Here is a 23,079-nt window from a genome sequence, read left to right as displayed (position 1 = left end):
GGTACTCTGTCGGTGGCTGCAGGCTGTGCCCTCGCTTTCTGGGCCGCCTCGGCCCGCACCCGCGCTGTTCCGCGGCGGCCGCTCGTAAAGCGTCCTCGGCCTCTGCCCGCCGGGATCCCGGGGCGGCGGCGCAGCGAGCGATGGGGTGCGGGGGCGGCCCGCAGGTGGCCGCGGGCCGGCCGGGCCTGGGCGCCGCGTGCTGAGGGGAGCGGCGCTGCGGGGTCGCTGCGCCGAGGGGCTGCGGGGGCCGCCGCCCGCCTGCCGCCGCCCGGGCCCCGGCCCCGGCCCCGCCGCCTTCTTCGCTGGGCAGAGCGGGCGGCGAGCGGCGCCCGTCTGCCTTTGTCTCTTGCCTGGGGTCCGGCATTCTGAGGGCGTCAGCGCTGAACGCCCGGGGGCTGAGAGCATCCTAGGCTGCTTTTCTTCCCCTGCTGCTTCTTTTTTATATATATTTTTTTCCTGTATGTTTAAAAATTCTGAGTCTTTGGCCTGGATATTTTTTCTTCCCTTCACGTTTAAGTAGCTGCATTGAATGAACTAATAAAGATGGATAAGAAATCATTTGAAACCGTGCTGGATGAAATTAGAAAGGTAACTTCTCGTTTTGCATGTTAGTTTTCACGATTTGATGACAGAATATTTCTTTTGATGAACACACCAGGTCAGGTGTTTTTGTTCTTTAATAATCACTTCAGTGTTCAATAAAGACTAAATTTCACCTGTATGAACTGTAATCCTGTGTTGCTGGTGTATCCTCGATTTTTTTATGTCAGATATTACAGGGTAAAGCTGCTGGGACATGCTTGTTCTCTTTGAGATGTTTGTATTTTCTCAGAAAACTGAGATTGAATGTCCAGACCGCTACCACTGAGCTGGGACCCTGTGCTTGAAGAGCACTCATTTGAAATAAGCACTTGAAGAAATTTTATCACAGCATTTTTATTATCAAGGAGGATGAGGAAGGAAAGCCAAAATAACTAAGTAGCTCTTATTTGGGCGGAGGGGCTGCGTTTGCTTGGCCTGACCGGAGACTGGGACTTTCGGTGCGAGGTATCTGCCTTTCATGTGATGGTTTAGGAGTTAGAGCACACGAATGTGACGTGAGAGGGCTGATTTCAAAGCTGTGCTCTGCTGTCCTTGTTCAAAGCCACATCTCACGTTGCTCAGGAGTGTGTGCACACCTTCTTCCTTCGAGATGTGAAACCCTGGGGTTTGCTGTATGCTCTTGAACTGCGAAACGGGCTGAGCAAAATGCCTGCTATTTGTGGGAAGCAGGGGTACAAACCTGGGCTTCCCGACGTTTGGCATGTCGCTTGTTTCTTCCTGCACAGAGGCCTGCTTTTAACAGGAGAGCTAGACATTAGTGGTTGCGACAGTTCCCCAAATACTGGAAGTAGAAAAGGAGATAGTAAAACCAGAACCTCTGCGATTAATGGTTTCTTACCTTATGTGGGAGGTACAAACCTGGGATGTCACATTTTGCTGTAGTTAAGCAGAGGTGATTTAAGTGTCACAGCAGAATGTGATATATCCTGCTTAAGATGTCCTGGTGTGAAAATGAAGGGCTTGTTCTGGATAAGATTGCCTTATGGTAGGAAGGGAATCCTTAGCATTTTTCTGATGGGTGTTTTTTGTTACGATGGGTTGTGTAGGTGAAGTAGATTCCTTTATTTCGACTTGGGTGCTACGGAGCTGAGTTTCAGTTCAGCTCCTCTTCAGCATGACATGCAGTGATGGCTGCAGTTGTAGTAGTATAATTTTGGAATATATTGAGATACAAACAGCTGTGCTCAAAAGCCTCAGGTTTTTCTATCACAGCTGCACTTACTGGCATTTTTTAGTAAGGTCATGGTCATAAATTCTCCTTTATAAAACAGGTATGTGCCATGCTGCGTAACCAGCTGAAAACATGACAGCCTGAGATGTTCAGGGTGTGGACTTCCCTCCCAACCTTAAGAATTTTTATGGAAAATCTGGGGGCAAAAATCAAGGAACAACTTGCACATCAGTATTTTCTGTGAGAATTGATGGTGGGAGGGAGTAATATTTCAAATATTACTACTGCAGTGCGGCCCTTGAGAGTACGCTCTGTGATTACTAAAGACTTCAAACAAAAGGGTTTTGACATGTGATTTTAGGCAATTACATTTCCTTATGCTATCTGCCTGTATTCCTGTAAACATAAATTACTGTTGATATAAGGATCAGTGCTGTGCTGTGTTAATACTAGCTGTGCTATTGCAGTATAATGTTCATTTTCCAAATGCTTATTTTGTGTCTTTGTTGCTAGGTCTTTGTTTAAACTTAATTTCTAGCTCACTGGTAGAACCTTGTTTTATTATGTGATTCACAGGTCAGTTGTGTTGGTGTGTTCCATTTTCAGTCCTACAATTAGCAGGAACAATTATTTAGATGTCTTAATGTGTAGCTTAGTTCTGTCTTTCCCTGCATATAGTTACAATTATTATCAGACTGGGGCTTTGTTTGTTTTTCATAAATATACAGAGCAGTGCTTTCTGTTTGTGTTTTTATTATAAACTCATTCAGTTGTTGATTTAAGGATGAAGAGTGACATTTGTTTTGGTAAAGAAGTTGCTATAAGACATAGCAGGCTTTTTTCAGAAATATGTAAAGAGCAGGAAGGGAGAGGAGAAAAAATGAGCATGAAGAGGGAAGTTCTTTTTCCCCTGTGACTTCAACATTTCTGGTAATGTGTCTTAATGAGGTACAGGAAGGAATGGGTTGCAGTGATGGAGAGCTTCACGTCTGTCTGTGTGGAAGTGCAAGAACAAAAAGAAAAGAAGGAATAGGGATAGGTTTTTAGGGCTATTGGGAAGAAGATAGAAATGGCTGTGGGTGAAGCTGGAGGTGAGTTGAGAAAAAGCATGAGAGCTAGCAATAGGTGAGGGCCTTGGAAATTGGGGAAGACAGGTGTTTGCACTAGTTTGGGGCAGGAATTCAGTTGTTAACTGTATTTACATCTTGTACCTTTCTCATCGAGCCGGGTATGAGAAGAGGGAGGAAGCCCTGGGTATTAGATAGCCCACGTGACTATCTAATTTTGTTAAGTTATGAGCAAAACTGTCTTGCCATTGATTGAAAAGTGGTGGCCGGTACTGGGTTAAACTACTCTGCTTCCTTTGTTTTGTAGGATTGTGTATTAAGTTTTGAACTGTGGTAAGGTAATGATAAGACAACATCAGCCTCTGGAGGAAGCTTTGTTGTATACTTAATTCTGTCTGTAGAGACTTGTTCTCCAGTCTCTTCATAAATTCACTGAAATAAGGTGCTTTGCTAATTATTTTACAGGGAACATACAGAGATTGTGTGAATCATCAACTGTGTTATCTTGTTTAACGTAAAGTTGATGTAAACCTTCAAGGCAAAAGGAAGAGGGATGATGGTCTTCTCTCAGTACAGTTTTAAACAAACAAAAAAAAAGCAAAATGAAATAAATCAGAAAACGAGTGTTTTTTTTAACAGAAGAATTAAATTGCATCTCTGCTTTTCATTGTACTCTCAATAATCTAAGGAGTATACTGTTACTTTAGAATATTGCAATGTAATTGATGCAAATGTCACTTCATAAGGTCAGATTTTTTTAGATTAATGGATTAGCCTAGCAGATGGTTGTACTATAATTACAATTTTTGAGGGACTAATTATACATCTTTTTTTCTCTATCTTCTAGGCTGTATTGACTGAGTACAAATTAAAAGCTATTGAATATGTTCATGGATACTTCTCTAGTGAACAGGTAAAAGTCAACACTGTCATGGGTTTAGTGGGAGTTTTTAATTTGTGTATTCAGTAATTCAGAAGGACAGTGTCTCCAGTTATACCAAGGCTAATCATATTAGCTTTTTTATTAACTGAGGAGATTTAAGTTCTCATTATTATATCAGCATGAAACTGTTAAAAAATCTTCCAATTTGTTTTTATTATCAAAATGATTACATTTTCATCCTTGTCATGTGGGGAAAATCGGAAACATTTCTTGTAATGGAATTTAGGATTATTTTGCATGTATTTTCTAAACTAGCATGTAGTTAAAAGTATCCAGTTTTGATACTATGTAGATTTTTTTCCTGTTTCTTCTGGGTGGTTTTTTTTGTGGATGTTGGGTGAATATACTGTTTGAGATACTGAATGTTCATAAGCTTATTCAGAAAGACTTTTTTTTTTTTTTTTTAATTCTAATACTGTGGCAATCATTGTGCACATATATAGAGAGGAGTAAGTATCTATTTTTCAATATTTCCATAGAAAAAACTGCATCTCATCACACTGAATTTTTAGGTGCATACTTAGCAATAAAAAGAACAGTAGATGCCTGTAGGCACTGATAATCAAACATTGCAGACAGATGTGGTTTTTAGCAGTATATCACTGTATTCCAGAAATGGAAAGGTCATACTGATGCTGTTAGCTTGATTTTTTTGATATATAAGAAAGATTGATCGGAGGTCTTTCTGTTGCAGGTTGTTGAGTTACTGAGGTACTTCTCCTGGGCTGAACCACAGCTCAAGGCAATAAAGGCTTTACAACATGTAAGTTCTTATGACATAATTTTGTGGAGTAAATTTGCCTTCTTAATCTCATTTTAGTTTTGTGAAGTCTACTTTTGCAACTGATGGGTCAGTGTACCCTTTTATCTTCATCTCTTTCAGTGGTATGAAAATATAAAACTTCATACGTACAATCAGGGTATCTTTTCTGATTAAAGTACCTTTTACTTTCCTGTGTATCACAAGAATAGATGTAGCCCATTGTAACTATTGTTAACTTCCCTGATTTCTTTGCTTTTGGCAAGTGCTTTTTTGGAGTTGCTTGTTCAGAATTTAGCATATAGAGTCTTCTTCCCAGTGGGAGGGAGAGAATATTAAATGGTTACTGAAAAATACATGATATGAAGCTGTTACTGAATTGCATTGTGAGTTTGAAATAATTGTACTGCCTTATTTTATACACACGTTTTTTCTTTCTTGCATACTTGTCAGAAAATAGTGGCAGTTCCGGCATCGAAAATGGTTAACATTCTCAACTGCTTCACATTCAGTAAAGATAAACTTATTGCACTTGAAATCTTAGCTTCGTAAGTATCTCTCATGTTGCATTTCCTTAACTTGTATTGTTTTTACCAGTGTTTGAGTATATAAAACCTGAGATACTTCCAGAAGGAAGCACTGTGGCCAGTTAAGGTAAAGCACAAATCCATTATTGATGGGGCTGTAAAGAGAGGAATTAGAAGTAGACGTTGTGGAAAATTCCATAGGTCATCTGAATCTTGAACATGCTGCTGTGTGGGCTTCTGCCTGCTGGAAAACTGCCACTTTGCCAGTGTTTTTACGGTGTTTTTCAGATCTTGTAGAGAATGAAGAGGGCCTTAAGATTATTTTTGCTCACTGAAATGTAAAAGGCTTGAGACCAGAGTATTCTGAGAATTGACCCTTTTGCATTTGAAAGCCTTCTAAATATTAGATATGTAAAAATGAGATAAGTAGGTAGTTCTCTTAAATTGACATACTTGATTTACACATCTAATGTCTGTAAAAGATGTATAGATATTCTAAATTTATGTTTACACGAAATATTGGTTTTTTTACTAAACACAGCTGCAAAATGCCATCTACATACATTTATATTGGAACTTTTCTGTCTGGTTTAGGGCTATGTGAAGTGTTCTGTTTTGGGTCGGGTTTTTTTTGCATTGAGTATGTCTGCCTTGCCTATGAATTATTATTACAGACTTATATTACAGCCAGCTTGAACATTTTGCAGCATATAAATTCATGACATATCTGTAAAACACATAAGACTGAAGATACAGACATGATCTTGCTTTTCGAGTTGAGCTTTAAGAAACTGTATGAATGCTCTTTCAGACCAAAACAAAACAGGGTGGCTGTTGTGGTTTAACCCCAGCCAGAAACGAAGTAACACGCAGCTGCTTGCTTGCCTGCTCCCTCCCCCAAGGGATGGGGAGGAGAATCGGAAGGGAACGCAAAACTCAAAACCAATTTAATTATGAAAATAAAATAATAAAATAGGAGAAGGGAAAAAAAACCAAACCAATGATGATCATACTGCTACTACTAATAATAATAACAGCAGCAACAATTATAATTAAAAGGAGGGAGAAGGAGAGAGGAATAACATCCAAAGGGAAGGGAGAAAAAGCAAGTGATGCAAAATACAATTGCTCACCACCTGCTGACTGATGTGCAGCAGTGATTGGCAGGCCCCAGCCAACTCTCTCTGATGTATATACTGAGGATGGTGTTCTATGGTACAGGATACCCCTTTGGCTACATTGGGTGAACTGTCCTGGCTGTGTCCCCTCCCAATTTCTTGTGCCCCTCCAGCCCTCTCACTGGCAAGGCCTGAGAAACTGAAAAGTCCTTGATTTAGTATAAACATTACCTGGCAACAACTAAAACCATCTGTTATCAACACTGTTCTGACACCAGATCTGAAACACAGCACTGCACCAGCTACTGAGAAGATTAACTCTTATGCAGGTGAAACCAGGACAGCCTAAAGGAAGTTCAGCGGCCCATTAAACTAACCAGTTCTGCTTCTTGAAATGAGAATTGGAGCTCATAGACTCTTCAGTTGCTACACTTTGGCTGGTGTGGGGGCAAAGTGTGGTAACTTCTGTAGCTGTTGAATTTCTACAGTGCAAGAGCATAAGGGAGTCATGGTATAGAAATCCTAACCCAAATCTATGTACTACTTTGCTAATCAAAACTAGAGAACAAAGCTGAAAGGTCATTCACATTTTAATAGCATTCTTTGAGGCATTTTTCATGTCTTCATTCAACATTCTGCTGATTCCATTTCTTCTAGTATCCTCCTGTGAGAAGTCCTCCTTTTTGGGATTATATTATTTTCAGCAGTTTGGATGGGGCAGGTAGTGTTTGACAGCAGTAAAGGTACTGTGGTCAAGGTTTTGGAAAAGGCAGGTAGAATCAGGCATTAGGGTCCTTGTACTTGCACATTTTGTTGTTATCTTTGGTGTGTCTAGTGCTATTTTTGGGAGGGGAGCAAGGAGAAAGAAGGGTACTTTTTGGAACTATGTGAGAGGTTTCACTAGCTCTGCAGAGCATGGAGAGAATTGTCAGGAGTTTAATTAATCTTTTTCATTCTAGAGCAAATAAGATGAAAATTTGTTTCTCTGCCAGTCTAGAAAGAAACAGGGGCAAACTGAGTAGCTGCAGGTTTTCTGCTGTGCTCGGAATTGTGTGCTAGTATCAAATTAAAGCTTTCTAGTGAACTGTTGTGATGCAAAATTAATTTTGTCAACATAGTAATTTTTGCCATAAAGTTTAGCCATCATTGTCCGTTGTTCTGTATTGATACTTAATTCTAATATCATGCTTTATTTACAGGTATGAAGTTAATATTTAAGCCTGGGGGGTTTACTTTAATAATAATAATAGTATTATATGAACTATTAATGTTTTTTTAATGTACTGTTGGGTACTGGCTGAGTAAGTGTTGATCACTTTTCAGTAGTGCATTGTTTCTAATAGCATATAGAATGGCAGTAATCATCTGTCAATGTCTTTATTTATAGCAACATTGTTGATGCTCAGAATTATCGCCTTATTGAAGATCTGTTCAGAATTAATATGTCAGAGAAGAAAAGATGCAGAAGAATTCTTGAACAGGTAGTCAAGATACTCCTAGTGTCCTTGATTCTGTCAAATACAGTATTGTTTCCATTCTTATGGTCGTTATGGGGTCAGGACTTACCATGAAGACTTCTGGAAACTACTGGTGGAAGACAGAAAGAAGCAGCTGCAATAAGTGCTATGTGTAATACATGTGCAAAAAAAAGAGAAGTTTGTTAGGCATTGGGATCATATGGAAAAGGGTACAGGATTGCACCCGATGCTGAAAAAAACCAGTAAATTTGTTTTGGAGAATACCAAGTGCTTAACCCCAAATTCAGTAGAATCAGAGGTGATCTGAACAGGGTTATTCAAAACATAGGTGACTTTGGCAGAACCTCATGCTGTTTGGACTATTTGGAAAGAAGCTTTGAGACAGAGCTCTGAATTGTTCCATGTAGGTTGATTCATGCAGTCTAAATGTTACGAAATAGTAATTAATTTCTTTAAAGCATTGAATTTGATAGCAAATAATGTCCTTTCTTGATTATTTTGCAGGCTTCAAAAACGGGCTGTAAGGCTCCTCATGCTATGATATCATCCTGTGGCATGATTCCTGGCAACCCTTATCCCAAGGGCAAACCAAGCCGCATAAATGGAATTTTCCCAGTAAGCATGATCCTATGGTATTGCTTTTCACAGCATCCTTGATTTAGGATACATTATAGTATAACCAAAACCAGGATTCATATATATAGAAGGAGGAGTGGAATTAAAATCAATGGGTTTTTTGTATTCACTCATTCCACATTTGTAGGGAACTTGCATTATTTCTATTTCCCCATTCTTTCTGTGTTGCTTCGAGTAAAAATTACTGCATAAATAAGACATTGTTCATATAAGGAAAACATTGTAAACTCCAGCAATATTTGGCAGAAGTAGGAGAGGTGTAAAAAACCTTACTGGTAGGTTGATGAGATGAACTAATATGGTCACTACAGTACACTACTGCTAATCCTAGAGTAATTCTTGAACAAACATGTTAAGTATTTCCTGTGAACACTTAAGGGATTGCAAAATGTAAGTTATCATGTCCACAAATCAAAATGCAGAATTCTAATTATGTCAAAAACATGGACTGTTTAATATGTGTCTCTTTAGAAAAGCTCAGTGTTATAAATTAAGCTATTGGAATGCTCTTACGTAAAGTTTTACAAGTCTAGAACACAGTTTCTTTTTCCCAAGAAAAATCACTTTCAGAATATTCAAAAGCTTGAATGTAGTTTAGAAAAAAAAAATCAAATATGTCAGAAATTCTGTAGCAAGATTCCCTTCTAAATTAACAGTTTAATTTTCTTTGTTTCAGGGAACCCCTATCAAAAAGGACACAGAAGAATGTACGAACGAAGGAAAGGGAATAGCAGCTCGTATACTCGGACCATCCAAACCAGTATGTCTAATAAATGAATGAATAATTGAAACTTAAAAATAAATAAATAATACAATCACCAGCCAGTTCAATGAGACTTCGATACAAAATGTTGGTTTGTTGCGAGAAGATGGTACAGCAGCAATTTAAACAAAGCTTAACTTCTGTAATGGAAGATAATATGACCTAGTATTTTTTTATTTAACTTGAAAAGAAGCTGTAATTTATATATCTGGGGGATAGAATTCTCTAGTGGATACAGTGTGTGTGCATTTGAAGGCAGAATTTAAATTGCAGTAGCAGAAGAGCAAACTAAAAGCATTTTTGGTAGTCCATGATGAGCTAGTGGCAGTTTTAGATACCAGTATATGCAATTTTTTATTACAGTCTGAGGGTTTCCCACATGAACAATCAAAGATGCCTGCATCTTGGAAACTTGAATTACAGCAGTGCCTTAGAAGGAGGTTCTTGTTTCTTAACAACACAGCTGATCTGTATTTCAAGATTTTTAAGCATATGGGACAAACTTTCAATGGACCTGATAACACTTTGAAACATTGCCCAGATGTTGTATTTTCACTTTTATTATGAGATATTTCTCACTAAGATGTATTATTGTAAAGGGACAGGTATTTTCATAACTCTTTGTTAGTTTTAAATGTGCTAAATCTTTAAAATGAGAAGTCACTCCAAGACTGCACAGTGTGAAAACTACAAGGCAGGAAGAAGTTCCCTTTCCCACCTCTGTTCAGTATTAAATCAAAATCTGAAGTTGTGCTGGTGATGTTTGTTTCATTCTTTTCAGAAAGAATGAAATATTTTCAGTCACTATTACAGATATTATGAAACAGTTTGCTCTAGCATAATTTTCCAGTGAAGAACAGCTGTCTGTACTAGTATCTGAATGTTAGCCTTTTGTCTGAGGAACATTAGGTAATGCTTTCACTATTGCTTCTTCCGTTTGTTTTTTGTTTATGTAGGCTCCATCAACCTACAACCCACACAAACCAGTTCCATACCCCATCCCACCATGTCGGCCACATGCAACTATTGCACCAAGTAAGGCTTCTATGTGTTTTTGCTTGATGCTATTGTTTCATCCATTTGCCTTTTAATTAAAAAGTGTCAAGTGTCAGTTTCACTGACCATGAACATATCTGGAATTGGCTTGTGCTCCCTAAGCCTGCTTTGGGTACTGGTTTCTACCTTTTCCTGTCATGACTGCAAGAGTTGATAAAAAGAGGAATTTATTGACTTCTTTTTCCAACATTCATCATAAGGAAAATTCACAATCCTGTTCTGATGACAGACTATTTCTTTTATGGGAGGCATTGTGCATGTAGACAAGACTAGGGCTGTGTCATTGTTGTAATGTTTTGGGTTGACAAGTCTGTTGACTTGTTGCTGTTGTACCAAACTTAGGATATGGTCAGGCACGGACCTGCATTTGGGTGGAAATACGTAGGAACAGTAATCTGTTCCTCAGTTGAAGGGGTAATCTGTTTCTTAGTTGCCTTCAGCTTTACTTTCTCTCCATCACTATGGAGAGAAAATAGTTTTCTAAAAGAAAAGTTTAAGCATGTAGATTTCAGGCTCAGAAGGAACATAGCGATCACCTTTTCCTGTGTTTGGTCTGACTGTTCCTATCCTTGTGCCTTAGGTAACGTTGAGTCTTTCTTCATAAACTCCTTTCTCTTTGCTCTGCTGTGCATCAGTTATTTGATTCCAGACATTGTTGGAAGGGAGCAAGGCAGTTGCCATTTCGTTGGAAGAAGTTGGAGTACTAATGTAGTCAGACTCTGGTCTTTCTGAGCAGCAACTGAAAGCTTTTCCTAATTGTGCAATTCTGTACTGCAAAACAAGGAGTGCTCTGTTTAGGAGGCTTGCTTTTCACTGATGTTAGGGGTTTCAGGGAGTTTTTAAGGTATTTGATAAGAAAGCATGGTAGAGCTCTTAGTGCATGTTGATGGGTGAGTCATCTAACCGCCTTGATGCCTGCAAGTCTCTTTATAGTCAGTTCAGAAAAATGGGCACTATTGGTGGCTAAAGTAAGTCTGAAGATTTGCGCTTTAGAAATTACTTGCTCCCCAGAAAAACATACAGGAAATTTGCAGGCTAGCCCAAATTTATATTATACAAATCCTATCCAAAGTAAGTTAGGACACAAAATTTGTCCTGTGACTGGATGTAAGTATGAGTTCATTTTAGGATATGAAACAGCTTTTGAGGTTTAAAGGCCTTATTAGGCTGCATGTTTCTTTAACAAACTTGTGACAACGGAACTCATAATTGATAATATATATTTACATATATAAAAATGTGTTTAATGAGATTGCAGATGCTGACCTAAACTATTGAATGTGATTGTTTTAAAGTGATGGTCAGAATGATGTTTTGTTTTCTGCCTCTTATATGTGTTGGTTTAACATTTCCTGGGTGACACAATGATTGATTTTCAGCCAAGAGTTGTCATGCAAGAAATCTTAACATTAGGTAGAACTATTATGAAAGTGTGAAATCAGAAAGGAGTTGTTTATGACAAATTACTGCACTTTAAGTATTGTTCAAGTGCTACCTTTTCCCATGAAATGTACATTCTTATGCTCTTAGAATATTCATTCAGGACCACTGTGAAGTGTATATATATATGTTCCTGTGATTTCAATTCTGTGCTTCATCAGAACTGTATACCACAGCAATGCAACAGTTAGAGTTGCCTCAAAGAATAAGGAAGGAAAATGGTGGGGTTCTATGTGTCAAGTAAAATAAGTATTTTATATTAAAATAATTTGCTAACCCACTTGAATTTCTTATCAGTTAAAGAAATATTGAAGAATGATAGGCTAAGTATTAGAGATTTTTTTCTCTGAATTTTCTGATTAGTGTTAGAGGGCTGGTTTTGGTCTTTTGTTTGTCAAGGCTTTAATGTTAAAGGTAGAGTTGCAACAGCCTTTAAGTTAGGAATAGAAAAAAAACAAAAAACACTGCAGACACTCTGAATCACTCTTCTCCTTTGAGTTTTTCAGGCAAAATGGAACTGAAAGCAATTGAAAGCTGACTTTTTCAGTCTTTTTCAAGAGAACTACCCTTACTAAAATTTGGATCACAATGCACGCCATTCAGGCAGACATTGGCAAAAGTCAGCATCCAGCCTGGATGATTAACTGATCTGGCTTTTTGGTGAAGGAATGTCTTACAGTCTTGGAAATGTTCTTTTAAAGGAAAGGACACCGGTTCATTTAGATACAGTTTCTTCTGACAACTGAGATTTGTATTGCATTTGTTATTTTAGGTGCTTACAACAATGCTGGCTTAGTTCCAATGGCTAATGTCATAGCTCCAGGCTTACCAGCTCCTCCGCCATACACTGCTAATCAAGTGGTATCAGGTAAAGCATGCATACCTTTAAGAATGTTGATGGCGTTTTTTCTAATTCATTGTTGTGAATGGATCATTCACTGATGGAGTTTGATTTGCTTTTAAATAACAAGCTGTTATTCCTTGTTTAGAAAATGAGGACCTTTCTGGCCAGGCAAAACCTTCCCAAAATCAAGGTAAATTGCAAATCCACAGGGGGATTTTTTGTGTTGATTGTATCTTTGTTACTTGTTTAGAAAATGTAAAGAACTCAATTGTTTAGTGGGATTTTCATAAGCCTCTAAGTATTTAACTGCTGTTGGAATAGGACCCCTTGAGAGTGGAGGAAAAAATCATCTCAGGCATTTGGCACTTAGAAGCATTGAAATATTAAAATTCAGCCTGTTGGGTTAGCTCACTAAAGTTTTAACATCTTCAGCATATAAGTGTGTGAGAAATTATGTAAAAAACCAAAAATACGCTTTGCAATGTAGTGCACTGAAGCACTTCAGTAATATCTTTTCAGTTAAAACTCTGGACATCTATTTGAAAACTCATTTGCATTTCAATTTCATATATTAGTTGCAATGGGAAGCTAGGAATACGGGAGAGACGGGTTATTTATTGTTTGTTTAAATCTGTGTGTAGGGTGTCTTATCCCAGACTTGCATCCAACTATGTCTACCTGCACTTTTGTCTTACCCTTTAAAATCCAGTTCTTTTTTCAGAAGAGAGAGTTGTGCTTTTTTTTTTTTTGTTGTCTCTATTTGTATGGTACTTCATATGCTTTGTACACTTAGTACAAAATAATATTAATCCCATTATGAGCTATGTATACAAAGACTTCTGTAATACTTTGTTAGGTTTGACAAATAGCAACTGAGAATCTACTGACCTTTGAGTCAGGCATATTAACAAATACCCAAAACAGATAAAATGACTGTGATAAGTTTAGCTCCTCTAAACATTTCTAGGACTAAAAAAGTTAAGTTTTGTTTTTTCTCCTTGATGCCCAGGGATGGTTCTACAGAAATGCTGCTGTTTCAAAGAATCACTTTATCCGTATATACCCCTTTTAGTGTGCATGTACTTACAAGCTAGTTTATGTAGTTAAATGAATACGGTGTAAGAAATAACATCTCTTAGGAGGAGAAATTCAGTAACAGCCCTGGGCTCTATTGCAGCTGTATTTCTCTGGTGATTATCTTGGCTGTCAGGATTAACAACTGTGATATTTAGGAGGGTCTTCAGCCTGGAAATAAGACGAGGAAAGAACAGAATCCGGAGCCAAGCAGTCTGGGTCTGGATCAGGGGTCCTCAAACTACGGCCCGTTGGCTGGATACGGCCCCCCAGGGTCCTCAATCTGGCCCCCGGTATTTACAGACACACACACCACCCCCCCCAGGGGTTGGGGGGGGAAACCAAGCAGCCGCAGATGACTGCCTGCCACGGCATCCGCGCGCCGGCCCCCTGGTTAAACAGTTTGAGGACCCCTGGTCTAGATTTTTGGAAAAGAATATGTAAAATGAAATAGTTTTTTTGTAAAGTTACTGGGTTTTAGGCTTTCAAGATACACAGGAGTTTCTCATATCAGTTTATGTCCAGGTTTTGAAAGATTCTGGTTTGGGGTTTGTGTGTGTTTATGTAGAATTTGGGCAAGAGAGAAATTTAAGCTGTTACAGACTTATGGGTAATGAGTTTGACTGGTTGGATCAGTGATGTGCTTACAGTTGAACAGGTTATTTTTTAAGTAAAATACAGCACAAGGGTTGTTTGCAAGGAATGATTAACACATTCATATTCCACATGTTCCACAGATAGAGGCATGTCAAGGCTGTTGACATGACAGTGTTCATAAATGCAGCTTCTTTCCATTAACCTCCACATCCCCATTTGCGGTGTGCCTGCCTGTTTTCCCCTCTTTTCTTCCAGACTGACTGATGTCTCTGACTTAGCTTGTATCAGCCTTACAAAGTGATATTCCTAGTGGCAGGTGCTTGCCTCAGTTATAGACACCTGACTAAAGACTTACAGAAATATTTGTTGATAAAGTCAAGTGCCAATGTTAGTTTAATACTGTAGTGTGATACATGAATTTAAAAGTGTACCTTCTTAGAATCAAAATCTGAAGGAAACACAGTGAAGAGAATGACCTGATTTTGAAGGAAAGAAAAATACCAGCACCTGAAATCAGCTTTCTTCAGTTGTTGACTAAACTTCTTTGAAATCCTGATACATTGAATTAACTGGTTCTGAAGGAAATTCTGGCCTTCAGTGAGAGTGGATGCAGAGGAGCCCAGGTGATCTGATGCCGATGGAATATTAGGTCTGGTTTGGGTACTGCCAGATGTTAGTGACCAGAGGGAGGGTATTTACCTGTATCACGTAGACATTCTTATGGAGTGTATTTGAGTATCTAACTGTCTTGCATGAGATCATGAAGAGATGTAGCAGATGTCACAGAGTGTTTTAAAGAGGAGTGTTAGCCTACATGATGTGCAACTTGCGTGATGTGTTTGTATGTACCTTTTTGTTTTGTTTTCATAGACTTCAGTGTTCATTGTTTACAGACATTGTGTGTTAGCTGTTGCCTGTGTATCATATTTTGAAATGCTGTATAAAATGTGTTTGTGTTGATTTCAAACATTTCTGACAGTTTCAAGTATTCTTACCAGTTTTGTTTCTTTGCAGCTTTTTCTGCACAAGCGAATCAGCTCTTTACTCCTCATGGTTCTAATCCTTCAACACCTGCTGCTACTCCAGTCCCTACCCCATCACCTGTCAAGGCAATAAGCCATCCATTAGCACCTGCAACTCCACTCATCTCTGGGATGAACATGTCTACCCCTGTCCTTCCTGTTTTCCCAGGACAGGTCTCTTCCATCCATACATCTCAGCCATCCACCCCAACCCCCACTGTCATCAAATCCCTTTCATTGCCTGGTGTTCCTGTCACATCTGTTCACAGTGCAACCTCTACCCCTATCCCTGCAGTTTTTTCTGGGCTGGCTTCTATACCCACTGCTACGCCAGCTCCGCAAGGTTCTTCCACACCGTGTGCCACACCTGCTCCTAGTGAAGCTTTCGCATCTGCTACAGCACCATTTGCTGGCCTCCCATTTTCTGCAACCTCTTCAATCGCTTCTGCTAATAACCCCGCTCCATTGTCATCAGTTTTTGCCGGCCTCCCTTTGTCCTTGACGCCCAACGCCCAAGGGATTTCTAGTCCTGTTCCATCTACAATTGCTAATCCTCCTGCCACTACCATTCCTGGTTCGCTTAGCTTGCCTAACCCGATTTTGTCTGTCTTAAAGGGATTTCTGACATCAAATGACACTTCATTAATCAATTCATCTGCTTTACCTTCTGCTATGACAAGTGAGCTTGCTTCTTTATCTGCTCTTGCTAATCAAAGCTCTGACCCTCCCACTTCCTCTGTCAACAAATGTTACACCCCATCAGCCACCCCCACCTCACAGTGTTCCTCCACGCCCGGGCTGGCCATTTTTCCAGGTCTTCCATCCCCATCTGTAGCCAATTCTAGTTCCACTCCTCCAACATTGCCTGCACAGTCACCTTTAGCCACTTCGCCATCAATTATGCCAGTCAACTGTGGCTCATCAGCCTCCCTCTTGCATGGCGCAAGCCCTACTAATTCTGATCAGCAGCTCTCATCAGCCCCAGCTGCCACAAGTATCCCAGTTCTGGTCAAAACAGAACCCATGAGTCCTACCCTCTCGGCCTTCAAAGGTCCTTCTCATTCGGCTAGCCCTTCTCATGGCACTATAGGACTGTCAGCGCTCGGGCGTGCATACACCTCAGCAGCTTCGGTGCCAGTCAGTTTGCCCAGTTCGCTGAATCCGGCGCTATCGGGTCTCTCCTCTTTGAGTGCTCCCCTAAACAACTCCAGTTCTCTGGCTTCCATTTCCCTCGCCCCACATGGCTCCTCTGCTCCCATTGCCCCTGTGTTCAATGGACTTCCTCCTTTTACGTCTCTAACCAGTAACTTTGCTTTTACTGGTAATCCAGCACTTACACCACCCGTCACTCTGCCAGGGTCTTTGTTAGCTACTCCGTCTACAACCGCTTCAGCTGTGTCTGCCCCTCATGTGAATTCCACCGCCGCCGTACTCTCAGGACTCGCCGCCTCAGCAGCAGTCTCTGCTCCACCCTTCTCGCTTAACTTGTCCAGTGCCGTCCCTTCCCTTTTTTCTGTTGCCCAGGGACCTCTGGGATCATCAAACCCATCCTTCCCTGGTTTTCCTGTCTCTAACACACCCTCTGTCACTCCTGCTCTCCCTTCTTTCCCTGGCCTCCAGGCATCTTCTGCAGTAGCAGCAGTTGCACCGTTGCCGGCAGCTGCCACAGCCCCATCTCCGGCTCCGGTCCTGCCAGGGTTTGCCTCGGCCTTTAGCTCAAACTTCAACTCTGCACTTGTTGCACAGGCTGGGTATGTTTCTGTTTCTGAAGGAGGTCAGAACTGTTTCTTTTTCTCTTGAGCGAAACACTGATTTTACTGAGGCATAGACATTATTTTCACCCATAGTTCATAATTACAGTTAATTTTTAAAGTTAGTTCACCAGCAGATTTCCACCCGTCTTTAGAAACTGATAGAGTAGTTACTAAATAGGTTGTCCTCGGTAGTCCCTGTTACAACAGTCTAATCCAGTGAGGTGCTGAGTGATCTTATTTCCCAGATAAGGATACTTGGCACCTCCTAGGCTTTTACAAGAATGGATTCCACGTGGGCATCCATTGACACATCCAGGTAATAGCAGACAATATCGTAGATGTTCCTATGTTTTAAGGAAGTACTCAGCATTGACTTTGTAAAGTTTTTTTCTGTGCAAATTGTAGGCACAGCCAAGGTACAGAAATTTGTGAGTTCCCTTCTTAATTGTGCTCCAGACAGTCTTGGTTTGTGTGTGCATGAATAATTTGTAGGTGGGTAGACACTGGGTTTCTGTTTGGAAATTCTGGCCCTTATGAGGTTTAGAAAAAGAGGTGGGTTTGTAACTTCTGTAGAGACAAGCTTGTAGAGAGAGAAACATAGGATAAAACATGATGTTCCTAATAACAGCCGCATCTTGCCGTTCTTTCAGCTTGACTTCTGGACTGCAGACACCAGGAAATGCAGTTTTTCCTGGCCTTTTATCTCTCCCTGGTATCCCTGGCTTTCCCCAAGGTGCCGCACAATCTTCCTTACAGGAATTGCAGCATAGTGCGGCAGCACAGTCAGCACTACTACAGGTAACATGCCTATTTCTTAATACTGTTTTGCTTCCTGTAATCATTTGAGCACGTACTTGCGTGTTAACTTAGTGGGATTAGTTTAAGTCAGTAAATGATTAAAACTCCTAACCTGTTTGAGAACCGATTACAAGGGTGATAATAAAGAACAACTCATTAACTTCTTATTCAAGGCCAATGTGCCGTGCTTCTGGACATCATGAATGGGATTAAATGCTTTTTGAAAAGTCTTGTAAAATGGGAAGGAGTAAAAGAAAAAAGACTTGCAAGTGAAATTTTTGCTAGATTAAATCTAATGAGCTGACCATGTAGTTGCAAAATTTGTGCTCGTTTCCTGTCTGACTCTTTAATACTTAAAGTTCTACATGGAAAACCACTTTGTTGTGAGTTGTATGTGCCTCTACATGCACAATCAGATTGTCTTGAATTTGTTTCTGCTGTGGTTGTGCCTTTCTGGTGATAGCTCCCACAATTGCAATTGTAATAGAAGCTTGAGGTGGCTTTAGGTGATGTCTAGTTTCATCATCTCTCTTGTCCATGAAATAACTTGTTTCAGTCATTGACTTACACAAGTTAACTGAAATTACCATCAGAGTTTGTATTTAGATGTTCAGTTTGCCTTTTGTTAAATACGGCCTCTGTATAGATTAAGGATTCTGTTAGGAAATTTGTCCTTCTTTACAAAATACTGAAAGAGGCAGTTGAGTGTCTTGACTTAATGTTTTCTTTCTTCTGTGACACAATAAGTTTGTGAAATGGAGCATGTGTCTCAAGTACTGTTCAATGTGCAGGATATTGTCAGGTACCTTTTGAATATCAGGGGAAATAGACTGGAAGAAGTAAATTACTTTGTCTAGGCTATGCTGCTTTTGCAGCTCAGGAATTTATGTAATTTGTAGAAATCTATGTATGCAGATTGCATTAGGGAGACATCAGTTTTCTTGTTTACAAGTTCTGTTCGCTAAAATTAACACTTGGCTTACTCAAGCAATGAAGAGAAAGTTTGAAGTCAGTGAAGTACTACAGCGCCTGATTAAGCTATGCCTTCCAAATCAGCTGGTGCTTACTCCACTGGAAAGTGTGCTGTTAATGCTTCCTCATTTTCCCTCTTAATCCAACGGCTTTCCTCATTCTCTGGTATTTCAGAGCAATAGTTGCACTACATTTTAACATCTGCATACAGGTGCATCGCTCATCTCTGTTCTTTGCACACTTCAGATTATATTTTATTTGCTTTGGCTTGAGTAGGACTGGTATTATGCCTGAAATTTTGCCTAATACAGTTTTTTGTTTGTTTCTTTGTTTTTATCAATGCTGTTCCCTAACTTCTTCTCTTCCTTGAAGGCACATTCTGCTTCTGCTCTGGAGAACTATACAGCTCAGCCTGAAGGTTTTGCTAACTATCCGTCAACACCAGGAACACCATTTTCATTGCAGACAAGTCTGCCCCAGAGTGGATGGCAATAAATCCCAGACATTTTTAAAGACTGCAGTGGTTGCTTGACAGAGCATGATCCTATTCACTTTGAAGGCTATCTCCGCATTAGTGGGAGCATGGTCTGAATTGGGGAAAGAGGGGGAAAACATGAGGATAAAATGATTCCAGGAGATTGTGTCAGATGTCAAACCTGATTTGTGATTGCATTCAATTGATTCAGGGTCTGATCCTGTGGATTGCTGAGCATCCTTGACTCTCCTTTTAGCTTATGAGTTGAAAGTTCGGTGTTGTACAGGATCAGGAACATTTAGATGGACATTTATGTAAATAGAGCAAATGGCTGTTAAACTAAATGGGGAGAACAAGTATACTTAATAGTGTGTATAAGAACCTATCCTGTTATGTTTTCTATGGTATATGTGGTTAATATAGAATGAGATCTAGACTAAAACTAGATACTTAAAGCTGTAGACGATCTTTTGTCCAGATACACACTTCTTGTGTGTGCATAGATCAAGATCAGTTTATGGTTCTTTGGATCTTTTCTTAGATGTGTGAGGATCTCCTGTTAGCATCAGCAGAATGTTAAGGGGAGGCTAGATCAGAGGGGTGTGTGGGGTTTCTTACATTTTGAGATACTGTCACAGGCTTGCTGCTGAATTGCATACTCCTTTGTCTGAATCTGACCAGGAGAGCTAGGAAATGATGCTTTACTGTATTTGGGTAGAAGTGGATTATGTTTTAATGGAGTATGGTTTAGCTAGCTGAGAATATGTCTTTCTGAAGTAAATAAAAGCATTTTAATTTGCCTCTAAAATAATGTTCCATAACATTCTCCCTGCCCCCACACCTCTCTGCAAATGAAATAATTGTACTGCGGATAGGCTGCCCATCTGGCACTTTTGACTGCAGACTTTTGTGAATGTTTACAGACATGGGTCAAGTTCTTCTCTCCCTTATATTCAAAAATGAACTGGTTCTCTATATGCTTTTCACCTATAAACCACAACTTGATGGTGCTTATGTTACCCTGTGAATATAAATGGGAGCAGAATTTGGACCATGGATTTTTTTAGTATTTTTCCTTGGAAAATGTACATGATTTTAAAGGCATAGAGCTAAATTAACTGTATTGGTTAGGAAGGATTATGACACAGCATATAGAAAGGTCTTGCTTTGTTAGTGAAATTGGGTTGTGCACTCTTCTAATAATGTTAGTACCTGTGGCAATGTGTAACACATCATTGAATATCATCTATTTAAGATAAACTCTTGATCGTGTTCTAGAGACAATAGAGATGAATGATATTCAATCCTGTGATTAAATTAAAATGTAGAGGATACTATACTGTAGAAAAGCTCTGCACCTAGAGTTTTACTTTTTTAAAGATTAATTCTGCTGGGAGATGTTGCTAATGTATTTTCTTTCAAGATGTGAACAGACTTTTTTAGAACATTAATGGAAATTCCTGTATTGGTTTTTAACACGATTTTTTTAAATAAAAAGTTTACAGTCATGTCAGAAAGGCTTTGCTGACTATTTACATATTTGTCTAAAATACAGATGAATAAACTTGTTTTTACTAAGACACTTACTAATGTTTGATCTTGCTTATGCTGTTTCTTTATGATGCAGGATTATATAGTGAATTATATAATTGGTTTCCTAAAAAGTGGCAATAGAAATATCCTATGAAGTGTTTAGATAAAAAATAGTGTCCTTGGTACTTTGTCAGCAATTCAGTAGCCTTGCATTTTAATAGTCAAAAGTATGTATTACTTTGAAGATAAAGGTAGAAACGTATTGCACTTTTAAATTTTTTTATTTTGTGAAACCTGATGAATTCTAATGATTATTCTCCACTCTGAACTGCTTTTAAAATCTGTGCCTTATATCTTGATTCAAGGAATATGTGGAAAAATCTCTACCATCTTTCATTATGCTTTCCTTCTTGACTTGTTCTTTCTAGATTTGTAGATCAGTTGGAGAACGAGAAAATAAAAATATAGGTATCTTGCCAAGAACAAATTGGCTTTTGTCTCGTAGGTGTGAATGTAAAGTAGTTCAAAGTCAGTAAGCGTTCTGTCACCTTACTGAGGTGCTGAGTTTGATCTCTGATTTGAGTCCTTGTTTCCCCATCAAGCAATCCAAGTTCAAACTAATCTACATTACCTTGTTGTCAAAACCAAGACATCAGCTGTTATGCAGGGTTTTATCAAAAAGTAAGCAGTTTTTAGTTGGTTTCTGAAAATGTCTGTGGAATGGTCGTGGGCTGTGGGTTGTTGTTTTCTGTCTGAAGATTAGACAACTCAAAGACACCTAGGAGACTCTGAAGCCCTGTTTCTCCAAATGAAAACAGGTGAGAAGCAGTGAATATCCACTGCATTAAATGCTGTTCTCCTGAAACAATGCAGTTGCAAAGTGGTGTCTAGTCACTTTACCCAGAAAAGAGTCTTTCATGCACAGCTGATGTAGTTTTACGTAGAAGCTGATCATTTGTATTAGACAAGTGAACAAATAAGCCAAGAAGCATTGAACTGTCAAGTTTTGTTTGTCTAGAATGGACTCTCTGGTTCCTAGTGAATCATATTGAGCAGGATTTTGTAAATTGAACTTCCCAGTGCTTAGGATTAAGGTACATTGCAACTTCTGAAATATTTCTCCTGATGTAAAATTGTTTTTTATTAATTTTTTTCTCTTCAGGAGTAAAGTCTGTGTTCTGCATTGCAGCAAACTCCTGTGACCCAGCCTTGGAATTTCTGAAGGGGGTGATTTGTCCTGAGCTCTTTCATGCTTACTTGAGCACCATTTTTAAAAAGCCAAGGAAGAATGTGCTCCTGAGGCAAACCATGCTGGATCTTACACTGAGCCGGTGCTGGGAAAAGGCTGTTGCTGTATGACTTCAGTTCTGGACTATGATTTTTTTGTTGTTCAAGTTGCCTATTACTGCTGTATTTCAGCTGTGTTGACAGACTGCAAAGATAAGGTGTAGTGTTCTTTGAAATAAAATCTTTATTCCAAACATCTAAACATACTGGGATTGTGTTTGCAAATATAAGTTTCAATATTTCTTTCAAGTGCTGTAATTGCAGTTGTAGTGAGTACAGGAGAAACAGCAATTTTCTGTCCTACTCTTCCTCTGGTTTGCAAGTGAGTGTTGTGAGTTTGGCTGGGCCTGGAAGGAAACTCGTCATAGTACAGAATAATAGAATTGTTCAGGTTATGAATGATCCTACTTCCTTGCAAATTGCCTTCCTTTCTGGGTTGAGATGGGAGCTATCCCTTTGACTGTCTCATATTTGCTCATGCTCTAGCGAAGTGTAGCTGAAGGGTGCCTCCTGTTATCTCCCACTCTTCAGCTATTGAAAGTTGATGCCATTTTCATGAGGAGGAGCAATATGGGGATGTTCCTACAAGCAATAAGATGGTACTGTTAATCAGCTCTGTGTCCTGTCCCTTCTAAATTTTGATCTGAGGGAAATGAATGATGGGCCTGAAGCAAATAGGCTGGTGTCTGGGGGACAGAATTCAGGGCCAGGAAAGGAGAAGGCTGAGAAATCTTTAGGAAGTGGCCAAAGTCCAGTGTGTGGGAAGGAATGTGGTGTGGGCCTGAAAAGGTCAGAAAAGGCTTAACTGAAACTTGTAACTTTTTGTTATATGCAAATCTCATGTGTGGACTCTGATGACTTTCGATACCTTTGGGATTGGCACTGTTTAGAAATGGCTGTGTGTAAAAATTGCCATTCTGGTTTTAACAAACTTTGAAGTGGGTGCTTGGTCTGTGGGATTAAGTTACTGCAGCTGGGTGATGAGATAGGCGGGAGCAACTGGACACTTCAGGGAAATTGTAAAGGACTGGTGCCTTTTGCAAGTGTAGCAGCTGGTGCAGAGAAATGGAGAGTGGCCTGCTGCCAGGTAAGCACCTTATCATCATGCCTGACCTGAGCCTTTGTGCTGTTTGCAGAATAGAAGGCTTTATCTACGTTAGC

At 39.5% G+C, this 23,079-nt stretch overlaps 1 protein-coding gene across 3 annotated transcripts; it reads left to right on the top strand.

Moving 5' to 3' along the window:
* The first annotated feature begins 485 nt into the window (after nucleotides 1-485).
* On the top strand, nucleotides 486-22,112 carry PROSER1 (proline and serine rich 1). Of its 3 annotated transcripts, none has more exons than XM_040583748.1 (13): nucleotides 486-588; nucleotides 3,689-3,754; nucleotides 4,479-4,547; nucleotides 4,998-5,092; nucleotides 7,577-7,670; nucleotides 8,172-8,282; nucleotides 8,980-9,063; nucleotides 10,023-10,101; nucleotides 12,335-12,430; nucleotides 12,552-12,596; nucleotides 15,092-16,850; nucleotides 17,504-17,651; nucleotides 21,794-22,112. In XM_040583748.1, the coding sequence occupies exons 1-13, from the start codon at nucleotides 544-546 to the stop codon at nucleotides 21,797-21,799; spliced, it is 2,697 nt and encodes an 898-aa protein (XP_040439682.1). In that variant the 5' UTR covers nucleotides 486-543; the 3' UTR covers nucleotides 21,800-22,112. The 3 variants fall into 3 exon arrangements, 2 of the variants coding, with proteins under 2 accessions (XP_040439682.1, XP_040439681.1); XM_040583747.1 differs by lacking the exon at nucleotides 21,794-22,112 and adding an exon at nucleotides 18,996-20,684; XR_005826333.1 differs by lacking the exon at nucleotides 21,794-22,112 and having other exon boundaries at nucleotides 15,092-17,169; nucleotides 17,504-17,617.
* The last annotated feature ends 967 nt before the right edge of the window (nucleotides 22,113-23,079 follow it).

The sequence above is a fragment of the Falco naumanni genome, chromosome 2, assembly GCF_017639655.2.
Source record: "Falco naumanni isolate bFalNau1 chromosome 2, bFalNau1.pat, whole genome shotgun sequence".
NCBI classification, from domain to species: Eukaryota; Metazoa; Chordata; class Aves; order Falconiformes; family Falconidae; genus Falco; species Falco naumanni.
The sequence above is the reverse complement of the archived record's forward strand: the minus strand, read 5'-3'. Positions and strand labels throughout refer to the sequence as shown.

Bases quoted from the DNA above. Each gene is read 5' to 3' on its own strand.
- PROSER1 (XM_040583747.1), top strand. From the start codon at position 544: ATGGATAAGAAATCATTTGAAACCGTGCTGGATGAAATTAGAAAG. The intron at 3,755-4,478 runs GTAAAAGTCAAC...TTTCTGTTGCAG, and splicing joins GATACTTCTCTAGTGAACAG to GTTGTTGAGTTACTGAGGTA. The intron at 16,851-17,503 runs GTATGTTTCTGT...CCGTTCTTTCAG, and splicing joins GCACTTGTTGCACAGGCTGG to CTTGACTTCTGGACTGCAGA.